The sequence below is a fragment of the Dasypus novemcinctus genome, chromosome Y, assembly GCF_030445035.2.
Source record: "Dasypus novemcinctus isolate mDasNov1 chromosome Y, mDasNov1.1.hap2, whole genome shotgun sequence".
Taxonomy (NCBI): domain Eukaryota; kingdom Metazoa; phylum Chordata; class Mammalia; order Cingulata; family Dasypodidae; genus Dasypus; species Dasypus novemcinctus.
Window position 1 is genome coordinate 2,737,468 of NC_092216.1, and position 14,456 is coordinate 2,751,923.

Here is a 14,456-nt window from a genome sequence, read left to right on the forward strand (position 1 = left end):
CCCTTCAGCATGACTGACATCAGGGCTGGGGAATTCTGGTGAGGAATCTTTTGGATGTCAGGAGCAGCCCTCCTCCAGGTGGTGTAGCCAACAATGTCTCCAGACAAGTTTCTGGGGGGACAGAGTGCCCCCCATGGCAATCCAGTCTTCCTGACTAGAGCCTGTTTTTCACAGCAGGTGTCAGAGTCTGGTTTTATAGGGATGGCCTCGACTCATTTTATTAATGGTGGGAGGCTCAGCCAACACATTCTTTCTGGGTCACATCAATGAAACTCCTACTGCCTGACTTTCACACTGTTGTCATGAACCTTTCGTTTCTCTACAGCACACATTTGTTCCTGCTTTCTGTATAAGGACAGGGGAGTCCAACTGTCTGCTTTTCTAAACAGATAACAGAACACCTGTATTGGTTTATTCTCCTGATAGGAAAATAGATCCATTTTTCTCAGATTCTCACCACTCTTAGACATCAACAAGATGTTTTACTCTTCACCAATATTATTGGCATACAAAATTACCTCAATTATACTCTTCCCTGCTCTGTTAGATTTATTATCTTATATATATGTATATGCATGAATTTATATATGGATAAGTTGTATATATAAATTGTATATATGTACGCATACACACACACTTATACACAACACTTGTATTTCTCATCAATTTCATCTTTTTTCAAATGGATTGTCTGCCTCTTTCCTTGATTTGTAGAACTTATTATATATTATGGATTTCAATCCATTGTTTTTGAATTGTAGACATTTCCTCCCCCCAGCTTTTAAACTATGTTCCTTTTGCATAACAGGGACTTTGTATTTCTTACTTAAATTGGTCTACCTTCCATTAATGCTCCCAGGTGTTTTACTTACAGAGACAAACTTTTCCTGATGAAATAATCAGAAAGTTACTCAATTATGCTTTTATCCAGTGACTCATTTTTTTACATTTAGATATTAGAATCATTTGGAGTTTATTTTTGTTTATTTGCTATAGATTAAGAATCTAACTTGTATACTGTCTATTCAATTGTTCTAACACCATTGATTCTTTTTCTGAATATAAACCATTGATTTATTCTTTTAAGATTTTTACACTACTTCATTTTCTAAGCAATAATACACAATTACTTTAACCTTATCAAAAGCCATGGGCGATCTTTTTGTACCATGTGTACCTGACTTCGGCCAGTGAAACTTTTATTGTAGTAAATATTTCCTTAATTCCAATGAGAAGCAACTGAACTGCTCCTCACAGATGTACATGGAGTGGGTACATTTTGCTGAACTTGGAGGCAACTAGAGTTGCAGCACTTACTCTACAGTTTGTTGGGCTAGCCCATGTAGTTTATGTAATATTTGCATTCAAAATAAGTCATTAGAAACCTTTTTGTTGGCAAGATGGCACCAGAGTAAGTGCACCCATATCATCACTCCTACAATAAAACAGCTGAGTGGGGACAATCCTGCCTAAGTCAGCTGTTTTAGGAAGCCACAAAGCGGGAGGCTGCTGGACATCGAACCAGAGAGAGCATGACGAAGAGAGAGCTATACCAAGGTAAAACCGTGGGTTTCTGCCCCTCCCCCAGTGGAAGAAGCCACAGCTTTCCCGAACCTTGCCAATCACACAGCCAGAGGGGAAAAATTACAAGAGTGGGGGGATTCTGGTAAAAGGTGGAGAGGAGTCCTTTAAGTGCAGGTTCAATGGTCTGGACCCCACTTTTTGAGCTTTGAGGAGCATATCAGCTGACTTGAGGAGAAATCAGGAAGAGGGGAGAGCTGAATCTGCTGAGGCAGGCTGATTTACCCAACTTCTGTGGGTTATGTCTGGGAGAACGTGGAGCCAGGCAATTAACTATTTCTGTGCAACACACCTTTTAACTCAAACTATATTCTTCTCAATATTCAGTTTTCCATTTCATTGTCAGTACTGCACAGTCTTATTCCTATAATTATACAGTGTTCAAATGAGTTTAATATTTATTCTCCTAGGTCTTATACAGTTCATCTGCTAATGTTTACTATCAATACTATTATTATACTTTTTCTTTTCTTACCTCTTTTGCTTTCTTTGGCCCTAATCTTTTTCCTTCAAGGTAACTTAGACAACAACAAGGAAATAAAATAAGAAGAACAAAGTGTCCAAGAGCAAACTTAAAACACACACAAAAACAACACCTAAAAAACCCAAGCCTAGAGGGAGAAGCTACTCAACTGAACAAGCCCATCAAGAGAAAATGATGACCAGACAACAACAATAATTACAAGCCATACAAATAGTCAAAAGACGTGGCCCAGTATGACGAAAAAATTAAAAACCAGGAAGAGGAGCAGAACATCAAAGAAATAATTGAAACAAATATCATGGACCAACTTAATGAAGTGAAGGAAGAGTTTAAAGATATTAAGAAAACATTTGGAGAGCATACTGAAGAAGTTGTAAACATACACAAAATGATAACAGATATCATGGTGAGAATGGCACAATTTAAGAAATCAAACACTCTTAGCAAATAAGAGCATATTTGCAGAAGCAGAGGAAAGAATTAGTGATGCGAAAGACAGTACATCTGAACTCAAATAGATTGTAGATGATTTATAAAAGGATAGGAAAAAAACCAGCAGGGCCTTAGGGATTTGAATGACAATACAAAATGACCGAAATACACATTTTAGGCAACTTAAAAGGAGAAGAGAAGGAAAAGGGGGCAGACGTTTTGTTGGAGGAAATTATGGCTAAAAACTTCCCAGACCTTTTGAAGGAGATGGATGTACACATCCAGGAAGTGCAGCACATCCAAACAGTATAAATCCCAAGCAGTTAACCCCAAGACATATACTTGTCAAATTATCCAATGCTCAAGAAAAGGGAGAAAACTCAAGGCAGCAAGAGAAAAGAGAACCATCACATACAAGGGAAGCTCAATAAGATTAAATGCTGATTTCTCATCTGAAACCATGGAGCCAAGAAGGCAGTGATATGACATAGTTAAGGTGCTAAAAGAAAAATATTTACAGGCAGGAATACTCTATCCCACAAAGCTGGCATTATTAAATGATGGAGAGTTCAAAATATTTACAGATAAACAGAAACTAAGAGAGTATGTCAATGAGAAACCTGCCCTTCAAGAAATACTAAAGGGAGCTCTGCAGGGGGAAAGAAAAAGCTGGAGAGACAGAGTTGGAGGAGAGTGTAAGAACAACCAAAAAGACAAAAAGAGAAATAAAAACAACATATGGTATAGACAAATCCAAAAAAAAAAAAAAAACAAACACGGCTAACGTAAGTAATTCTTTGACAGTAATAACACTGAATGTTAATGAATTAAATTCACCTGTCAAGAGACACAGATTGGCAGATTGGATAAGGAAATATGACCCATCTATATGCTGTCTACAAGGAACCCACCTTAGATCCAGGGATTCAAGGAGGTTGAAAGTGAATGGCTGAAAAACAATCTAACAAGCAAATAATAATCATAAAAGGGCAGGAGTAAATATACCAATATTGGACAAAATACACTTTAAATGTAAACTCTTTTGAAAGACAAAGACGGATGCTACATATTTATAAAAGGGGTAATCTTTCAAGAAGAAAGAGCAATTCTAAACATTTATTCACCTAATCAGGGCACTTCAAATATCTTAGGCAAACAATGGAAAAACTAAGTGGAGAAATAGATGCCTCTACAGTTAGAGTGAGGGACTTTCATACACCATTATCACCTTTAGAGAGAACATCTCAACAGAGAATCAATTAAAAAACAACTTTGAATAATATATTAGAGGATCTGGAACTAATAGACATTTACAGGATACTACACCCAAAGGCAGCAGGATATACATTCTTCTCAAGCACACATGGATCATTCTCCAAGATAGACCACATCCTAGGCCACAGAGAAATTCTCATTGAATCCCATAAGTACTGATATATTGTGTTGTCATTTTTATTAGTTTCAAGGTAGTTACAGATTTCTTTTGAGGTTTCCTCCTTGACCCACTGTTTGTCTAAGAGTGTATTGCTTAACTTCCAAATCTTGTTGCCTAATCTGGGTCTCTGGCCCTTGCAGATTTCCAGTTTCATTCCACTGTGATCAGAGAAAACATTTTGTGTGATTTAAATCTTTCTGAATTCAATGAGATTGGATGGAGTGAGAAGAGGGGAGATGGAGCCTGGACAAGGTGGAGATTTGCTTTTGTGAAGGACAGCCCATAGTCCAGAAGGACATGCCCCATGCTGACTGCAAACCCTGGAGGGCTCGATTGACAAAATGCTGCCCAGAGTTTTATTCTAGGATAAAAACACCTGAGCACACCTTTTATCTATCCTGGGTGAATGCTCCTGGTGCTACAAGCATGACTTCTGACACACAATCACCTTGAAAGGAGGTTCCCTAGTTATTTGTTTCAATTGTGGATTTCCTACAACATTTCTTGACTCAGAACGGAACTGTGAGGCTGGGTGGGGATGTCTAGGATACTTGATTGAATTCAGTCATATCTGCAGAGGGGGAGATGGATAAAAGGGGGTGGGAGGCAGACAAAGGTGAGGGGGTATGAGAAAGCCAGTGAGGAGACCCTGGGTGACCCTCTCAATCCTCTTAAGCTATTGAAGGGTTTAATTTCTGTCTCTTCCTCCCCACCCCCCATGTATGACATCTCATTTCCCATAATCTCACATTTCTCTACTTTTCCCTTGGATTGTCAGTAGCCCACAACTGGAGAATTCAATGGCTTGTTTTTCATTTTTCTGGAAATTTTCTAAATTTTGCTTCTTTCCTTGGTCCTTGATATTTTTTCTGTGCTAGGGGCTCCCTTTTTTTTTGTTTTCAAAAGGGAACATTTTTGATATAAGCAGATGGAATGCAACCAATTGGGCAAACTTTGTATTTAAAAAAATGTAGCCAGAAAATGGTGGGAAATTGGTATTGTGGGTTGAATAGGGGGGAAATATCTTTCCAGAAGATATGATCAAGTCCTAACCCCTGGACCCATGAAAATAGGTGGAAATAGGGTCTTGGAAGATGAGCTTAAGGGGAGGGCAGCCTGGAGGAGGCTGTCTTAATCCAATATGACTGGTGTCCTTGTAGGAAGAGTCACAAATACACAGAAGAGGCCAAGTGAAGACAAAGCAGCTCTTGAAGTGATGTGGCCACAAGCCAACGACCTCCTGGGGACACCAGAAGCTGGAAGAGGGGCCTCCTCTGGAACCTTTGGAGCAGGGCTTTTTCATCATTTTTGTTCCATGGACCCCTTGGCCATTCAGGTGGAAACCATGGACTCCATCTCAGAATGTACCAGCAGATAGTTTTATGACACTCACCATCAGCCTGTCTTTAAATTACATTTTAGGAATATTCAAAATTGCATTTTCCCATAGTTTCCCATAGTTTCAATACTCGATACCCTAACACGGTTCAACCTCTGTTCATTTTTGGCAAACATTTAGAAATTCGAGTTCTCCCATGGCATCATAAAACCACCTCTGCCATCCTTACCAGCCTTTTTAAAAATATATATATTTTTTGTTTATTTTTAAAAGATACTTAGATGATATATAAAATGTTACAAAAAACAATAGAGGGGATTGCCATATGCCCCACTTCCCACGCCTCCCACGCTTCCCCACATTAACAACTTCTTTCATTAGCATGGCACATTCATTGCATTTGATAAACATTTTGGAGCACTGCTGTGCAGCATGGGTTGTAATTTACATTGTAGTTGGCACTCTCTCCCACTCAATTCGGTACATTATGGCAGGATATATAATGTCCTGCATCTGTCACAGTAATATCATTCAGGACAATTCCAAGTGCTGAAAATGCCCCCACATCACACCTCTTTCTCCCTCTCCCTGCCTTCAGCAACTTCCATGGCCACTGTCTCTACATCAATGATATAATTTCTTCCATTGCTAGAGTCACAATAATTCTATAGTAGAATACCAGTAAGTCCACTCTAGTTCATAATTTATTCCCCAATCCTGAGGACTCTGGGAAAGTGATGCCCACTCTACCTCTCATTGAGAGGGGACCTTGATCCCACATGGCTGATGCATGGGGCTCTCTTACTTGCAGTTGTAGACTCCCTCTTGGTTCCCTGGTGTGGTGGTTGTCCATTCTCACCTCCTTGTTAGTTGTCTTGGGTGAGTCCAATGAACTGGGGAGTAGATGTTGCAACTCCACTGAGGCTCAGGACCCAGCTGGCACATGGACAGTCCAGAGATTCAAGTCTTTTGGGTATAAACCTACCAACTCCAGCACCAACTATACATTACCAACCATTTTGCAGGCAGTTATCCATTACCCTGAGGACATGCTACATTAAAATAAAAATCACACTAAATCCATGCTATACTGTGTATTATTTAATAAATACATCACACCTGCACCAACATGTCCCTACAGGAATAATTTTTTCAACGCATAAAATAAAATTGCAAAGGAAATCAGTTCCATAGAGCGAAATACAGCTATAAAAATAAGGAAACACATATGATAAAAGACTATATGTATGTGCTTCTTTCTTAACACATTCAATGATAGCCCAATACCTGAAAAATATAGGAAAGTTAAATTTTATTTTTTAAAGCCATGTCAATGTGCAGACTGTTGTTATCTTGAATAAGAACATTAAACTGTGGTGTAGTCCTTAACAAGGCAGCATGCATAGCATGTTGGACACCTAATCAAGTTGATTTTTTTCAATTCAAGCTCACAGACCCCATGAAATCTTTCCATGGATCACTTGGGCATCCATGGTCCCCTGGTTAAGAGCCCCCGCTTTGGGAAGAATGCAACTCTGCACAGACCTTGGTTTTGGACTTGTGGCACCCAGATTGGCGAGACAATAAATTCTTCTAGATTCAAACCACCCAATTTGCAATACTTTGGCAGCCCAAAGAATTGTAGGTCAATGAGTAAGGGCGTGAACAAGCAGGTGGGTCAGAGACTGGAGACCCTCTGTCCCTCTCCCCGTCCTTCCTCTGACTGCCCTGCTGCCTTCACAGCTCGGCATGTGGGCAGGGGCTCTCCTGGCACCCGCAGAATGGGAAGGTGCCACAGCACGGCTGAAGCCACGGGTTCCACACGTTGCCTGGGCCTGAGAGCTGTTGGGGGACGGGGGTGAGGGTCTTTCGGTGCTCCCACATGGCCTCCTTGATGCGGCTGACCACGGAGTGAAACGAGGGCTCCAGGGCGGGGGACAGGGGCTTGGCCTCCGAGGGGTCAGTGGAGAGTTCGAAGAGCAATGGAGGATCATGGCGGACCACACCATTGTGGCACGGGCATAAGCCATCCTCCGTGTGGCAGCCCACGGAACCTTCTGGGAAGAAGGTGGGTGTCTCGAAGTGAGCCTTCCATAGCCGGCCACCTGGTGGAGAACGCAAGTAGCCTGTGAGATCCAACTTGGGATGAGGCAGGTGTGGAATTTTTGTGGGCATTCTCTCCCTGCTGCTGGGAAAACCACTCTTTGAATGGTAGATACAAGATGAGCTGCTGGGATCACCCCCAAATTCAAGCAAAGCCCCCTGTGGTGGATTGAGTCATGTATCCCAATAGAAAGACATGCTCTTAATCTCTCTTCTTTTTTTAGGAGGTCCTGGGGATTGAGCCCAAGACTTTGTCCATGGGATGTAGGCACTCAACCACTTAGCTCCATCTGCTCACTGATAAGGTTTTTTTCATTTGTTTTAAGGCAGTACCAGGGATCAAACCCAGGACCTTTTCCATGGGAAGCAGGTGTAATTACTTGAGCTACACCCACTCCGTTCACGCTCATAATCTTAATCCACATTCCTGTGATGTGACCCCATGGTAAACAGGACCTTGTGAAGATGCTATTATCAGTTGAGGTGTGGACTTGTTTGTGAATAGGTTCTTCTACAATCCCATTTAGGTAGAGCCCAGCTGAATCAGGGTGGACCTTAATCTTTATGACTTTTTTTAATAAACAGAAGAGATTAGGATCCATGAATCAGAGAAAACCACAGTGGAGGAAACCAAGGACATTGCCATGTGATGAAGGACTGCTGAGCACAGGAGAAAGCATGGCCTGGCTGACATCTTGGTTTTGGACTTTCAGCATCTGGGACAGTTTGAAATTCTTCTATGAATCCCCTCAAAAAGAGAGATCATGTTTTTGAATGAATCCTTTCCTGTGGGTGTGAGACCCTTTTGATTGGATTACATCAGTGAGGTGTGACTCAGGTTGAGTCTCTGTCTCTTCTTCTTGGGTCTGATATAAATGAAGACAGAGAGAGAGAGGCAGGGAAAAAGGAAATTGCCATATTTTTTTTTCTTTCCATGAAACAGAAAGACCTCCAGGCTCACCCACAGCTGAGTTCAACGAGAAAATCTCCAGGAGGCTCAAGGAGCTGATGTCCAGGAAGAGATAAGCCTGAGAGATTGCAACTGAATTTGGGAAGAAAGTAGAGCAGCAGAGGCTGAGAGAGGAGGCCTGATAAAAGACAAACCCTATGTCTGGTTGCCCTGAGCTGAGCTCCAGGAGATGGTCGATTCTGGAGGAAAAGGCAGAGACCTCAGCAGAGATCAGCCGCCATCTTGCTTTGCCACGTGGCAGCTGACTTTGGTGGGAAATCATCTCTGATAGTGCCTTGATGTGGACATTTCACAGACTCGGAACTGTGTAAGATTTTACCCCCGATAAATCCCTGCTTTAAAAGCCAACACATTTCTGGCACTTTGCATTGGCAGCCCTGTAGCAAACTAAGCCAATAAATGCTGTTGTTTAAACCAGTCCATTGGGTGCTATTTGTCATAGCAGCTGGGCAGACTAAGGCACACTTTTGCCTTATCTCCTGGTCAAGACCAGCCTAAATGCCTCCCTGCAGCCTGGGATCCCCAGTGGTCCCTTCTGGGTCTCCCACCTAAGCCTGCTCTGGACCCATCACTGCATGATGCCAGGCAACATGGAGAACACTCTGTGGCCTTGCTCACGGCGCTTACCACGACCTCTGTGCTATTCCACATAATAAGTACAGTCAACCCTCATTAATCACAGAGTCTGTATTTGCAAATTTGCCCACTTGATAAAACTTGTTGGTAACCCCAGAATCAGTACTCGTGCCCTTTTGTGGTTATTTATGGACATGTGCAAATCTCCCGATGTGCACGTTCCCAGGTGAGGCCAAACAAGGGGATGTCATTCAGCTCTCAGGTCATAAACAAGCGAAATTTCATGGTTCAACTCAGTGCTGCATTTTTCACATTTTTATGCTTTTGTGGGTGATTTTGCTGTTTATAAAGACCCTGAGTGTAGTGCCAAAGTAGTGTCTAGTGTTCCCAAGAGGGAGAAGTCTGTGAAGCACTGTTGACCATGAATTCAAAGTCAACGGATCGGCAATATATATTAAATCAGATTAAATATGTCAGACACAGATTTAACATAAATTAAACCAGGTGTGTTTAAACAGAAACACAGACAAAACAAGCTTATGGATTGACTGGTTGACGAAAATGTAACTGAGGTTTCAGGAACCTCTCCCTGACTTCCCGTGGAAGCAATTTTTGGGGTTCGCTAATTCAGCATTCATGGAGACGTAACAGAGCATAACTACTGCCAAGAATGAGAATTGACTATCCAAAAAGCATCTTGGGAATTACACTGCCTCAGGAAGGTGTTGGTAGTTGAAAAACGATCAGTTGCCTGCATTTGATAAATGAATTGGATCTCTCATTACCTTGAAATCGTCTCATTTCTGAGTGAGGGAGCTGCTCATCCAAGAGCTACGAATAATGTCCCCAAGTCCAAACGCTGGCTCCTGCTAGTGCCTCCCCAGTCCCTGCTGGCTTTGTTGTCCTCTAGGAATCTGAGCAGCATCTACTATGGCTTTCTCTGTTGTGAGGAGGGTATGTCCAGCAGGCTTTCCCAGGACCCATCCCTCTGATAGCAATTCCTGCTCTGAAACACAAGCCCATGCTCATGCATCTCCACCAGGGCAGCGTCAGGGCCGAGCCCATGCCCTGTTTTGACGCCGTCCCCATGAGGCAGCAATGCATGGCCGTCGACTAAATTCAGGGTAAATGCAATGTCTCAGTTATCTGGAATCCATCTCCCACCAACCTCACTTATCCAGAATATTAAAAAGACACACAGGACGTTTTGACTGCTCGGGATGGAGGTGGTGAATCAACCATAGGTGAGCCTCCACTCCCCCACCACCCCCCCCCCAGCTTTCCTTAGAGCCTACTAACCCAGGTAAATGTGATGCCTCCATTATCTGGAATCTGGCTCCTACCAAACTTGCTTATCCAGAATATCAAAAATAAATACAGAAAGAGTCTTGACTGCTCAGAATGAAGGTGGTGAATCAACCACAGGTGAGCCCCCCCTGCCTTTCTCAGAACCTACTAACTTGGGTAAACATGATGCTTCAGTTATCTGGAATCTAGCTCCCGTCCACCTCACTTATTTAGAATATTAAAATAAATACATGGGAAGTGGCGGTGGCTCAAGTGATAGAGCTTCTGCCTACCATATGGGAGGACCCGGGTTCAATCCCTGGGACCTCCTGGTGAAAAAGAAGAGAGAAATCATGCCCTCATGGCAAGCCAGTGCCCATGCAAATGAGTCACACAGCAAGACAATGATGCATCAAAAGAGAGACAAGGAGAGAGTCAAGGTGAAGCACAGCAGAAACCAGGAACTGCAGTGGTGCAATTGACCTCTTCACATCAGAGGTCTCCAGGATTGAATCCCGGTGGATCCTAGAGGAGAGAAGATGAGAAGAGAAGACAACACAGAGAGTAAAAACAGCAGGGTGGGAGGAAGAGAAGGGGGGGTTAATAAAATAAATAAATCTTTAAAAATAAGTAAATAAATACAGGAAGAGTTTTGACTGCTCAGAGTGGAGGTGGTGAATCAACCCCAGGACCTATTTCCTAGGGTAAATGTAACCTCTTGGTTGTCTGGAATCCAACAGTACAATATTGGGCAATTCTGATACACATTAACATATGAAAAACTCTACCATGGGCAGAACTGAAAATCCTCAAGGAGGAGAAAAACATGCCCAAAGGAAAACGGACATGTGGCAAGAACAGGCAGTTCACAAGAGAAGAATACAAATGGCCAAAAGTCATAGTAGTCATCACAAATGACATCTATTGAAATGTCATTTTTCCCCATTCTTTAGAAAATTGGTATATTAAAAGTTTGTAGTACCTCGAGGTAGGAAGGGCATGCAGAGGCAGCTCTAAGTTTCAACACTGTTAGAAGTATACACTGAGACTGATGCGTGCAAGGAGTGCCGTGCCACGCAGGAGTGTCCCCTGCATAGGGGAGCCACATATGCAAGGAGTGCGCCCCTTAAGGAGAGCCTCCCAGCACAAAAGAAAGTGCACCCTGCTCAAGAATGGCACTGCACACACGGAGAGCTGACACAACAAGATGATGCAACAAAAAGAAACATAGATTCCCGGTGCTGCTGATAAGGATAGAAGCGGTCACAGAAGAACACACAGCAAATGGACACAGAGAGCAGATAACTGAGGGTGGGGGGAGGGGAGAGAAATAAAAAATAAATATTTTTTTAAAATGTACCTACAAATTTGATGGTCCCTAAATATGTAAAACACAGAATTAGCTATGACCCACCCTCTTGGTTTTGGGTGTTTTTTTGTCAGACAGTAGAGAGACACACAGGTTTAGTGGGCTTATTAAATATCCCCAGTAGAAAATACTAGTCAGATCTTATTTTTTATTTAATTTATTTTTTTGTGGTACCAGGGCCAGGGATTGAACCTGGGTCCTTGTATGTGGGAAGTTCAACCACTGAGCCACATCAGTTCCCCATGTTAGTTTTTCCATATTTTGCTTGTTGTTTGGGTTTTCTTTTCTTACTTTTTTGTTTTTAGGAGGCACCAGGAACTGAACCCGGGACCTCCCATGTGGGAAGCACATGAGCTATACCTGTTCCCCAGATTTTATTTTTTTAAAGCTTTCCAAATGGTGCTTTAAAATGCATCAAAAGTGGAGAAAGGGGAGCAGGTATAGCTCAGTGGCTGAGAACCTGCTTCCCATATAAGAGGTCCTGGGTTCTATCCCAGGTACCTTCTTTAAAGAAAAAAAGTGGAAGAACACAGCTGCCCTATATCCTGATATTTCTGGAATATTCTAATTTGAAATACTGTCCCTTAAATCACTAGAATGGGCAGAGGGAACATCCCAGAATGTAAACCGTCTCTCCTAGTTAAGTCCACCACTGGCCCAAAGGCTTTCACAGGCTTGTCTTGATGTTGGATTCTGCAGATGGGGACCCACATGGAACCTGTGGGATCCCAAGGATCCCTCTGATCTTGCACCCTCTGCATTCCCATGGAAAAGTCACCAGATTGCACGGTCCAGGCCACTGCGTAGCCCACTCTCATCCTTCCCCGTTGAGGCTGGAGGCAGCTCTCCTGGCCAGGTGCTCATGGAGGTGAGAAGAAGAGGAGATGGGGACAAGAACAAACTCACCTTCTCGCTGGTACCAGCGAGCTGCATGCATCCGTGAGCCGCAATAGTGGAACAGAAACTCGTGTCCCGAGTGGGGCATGTCGCCCTGCAAGAGGGGCATCAGGTCCTGCCCATCGACCATCCTGGGGAGAGAGAGCAAAGGAGACTTCTGGTGATATGGGCTGGGCTAGTTGCTTGGATGCTGGAACAGCCTGGAGCTCAGTTGAACGTGTTGCCATCTCCACATGGAAATTCTTAATTATTTTCGAAGCAGGAGCTCTCTTCTAAAACCACTTCCATTCGATTCAAAATCCCTTCTCCCAGGCTCTCTAACTTGTTCCTTTTGCCCAGCAATCCCTGAGCCAATAGCACAATGGTAAATGGCTACATTTTCATAAACCTTCATTCTTCAGATTGTTGACTATTGACTCTTCTGCATGGATTTTAATATCCGCTTGTCAACATCTGCAATATACATATGTATATGAAGTCATTGAATGTGGATTAGAATTACATTGAATTTATAGGTGCATTTAGAATGAAATGTCAACTTTAGCATCCTGAGTTCTTCTATCGATGAACAGGGCACTCTCATTTATTTCTATGATAAAAGAAGCTTTAAAACTTCTCCTTCAAAGTTTTGCCTGTTGTTTGAGAACTTCATTCCTGGAACCTTAGAGTTTGTGTGTCTATTATGAATGGCATCAAGAGAGTTACAAGATTGATCATTTGGTCTTGCATATGAATGGCAATGACCTTTGTCTATTAATCTTGTATTCAATAACCTTGCTAAATTCTCATGGTAGTTTTCATATTTTGTCTGTAGATTCTCTAGGATTTTTATGTAGACATATCACATCACTTCTGAGTCCTATTCTGTTTTCTCCAATTCCTTTCCAGTCCTTACAACTTTTCTTTTCTTATGTTGTTTTAGCAAGAACCTCTAGTACCATATTCTACAGTGGCTGAGAAAGGATATCACGTCCTCATTTTTGACTTTAGAAGGAACTCTGTTCATAGTCTACCCGTATTTTAAATTATGCTCTTCCACTCTATTGGAGGAAGAGGGTTTTTAAAATGTTCTAATGTATGTTTTTTTCCCCACTTACCTGTGAAAAAAGGAAAGGACAATGCTCCGTTATTAGGGGCCTGGCAGCCTTATCAAAGGCGTACCTGTCCTGGGGCACCTGGCCGCCTCCCAGATGGACCACAGTTGGGAAAACATCCATCAGGCTTGTGGGCTTGTCAATCACTCGGCCGGCAGGTAGCACCCCAGGCCACTGGAATATTCCTGGGACACGGATCCCTCCTTCCCAGCCACCCATGCCTTTGCCACCTACAAGTAAAAACAGGCATGAGAGAAAATAACGTAAGTCAGTTTTCTAATGTGTTGTCACAGGATATTTAAGTTGCAATAAATCTTAATGATCACCTAATGATGTAACATTAGTATTAGAGGTATTAGATTAGTATTAGAGGTTTAAAGAAGAAACCATAGTTGGCAGAAAACAAAACAGGAAATCACAGTTTAAATTCAAAAGTGGATTTAAAAATTTTGCACCTCTCCAAATAGGATCTCCATGCTAGGACATTATAGTTCAGAGTTTCCCACCTGAGGACGATTGACACTTGGGTTGAGTTGTTATGGGTGATGAGACTGTCCCAGGCATTGTAGGGGATTGAGGAGCATCCCTGGGTTCCTTGCATTACATATCAGAGGCACCACCTTCCTAGTTGTGACCCCAAAAGTGTTTTCAAATATTGCCTAGAGTGCTATGGGGGGTGAAATCACCTCCAATTGCAGATCACTGCCAAAGGTAGATGACAGATGATTGATAGATGAATGGATGGATAGTTAGATGGATGGATAGTTACACTGATAGATAGGTAGATTGATAGATAAATAGGTAGGTAGGTAGGTAGGTAGATGACTGGCTGGCTAGGTAGATAGATGGACAGACAGATAGATGATAGATACATAGATAGATGATGGAT

General features: G+C 42.4%; 1 protein-coding gene across 2 annotated transcripts in view; it reads right to left on the bottom strand.

Annotated features, from left to right (window-relative positions):
- Positions 1-6,359: 6,359 nt before the first annotated feature.
- The window catches only part of LOC139436190 (arylsulfatase H-like), a 31,991-nt gene continuing 23,894 nt past the window's right edge, over positions 6,360-14,456 (bottom strand). For both annotated transcript variants that reach the window (XM_071213476.1, XM_071213475.1), the window contains 3 exons: positions 13,635-13,797; positions 12,483-12,604; positions 6,360-7,376 (listed from right to left, as the gene is read on the bottom strand). In XM_071213476.1, the coding sequence (XP_071069577.1) occupies positions 7,009-7,376; positions 12,483-12,604; positions 13,635-13,797 (653 nt within the window). In that variant the 3' untranslated portion in view covers positions 6,360-7,008. The remainder of the gene's footprint in view (positions 7,377-12,482; positions 12,605-13,634; positions 13,798-14,456) is intronic.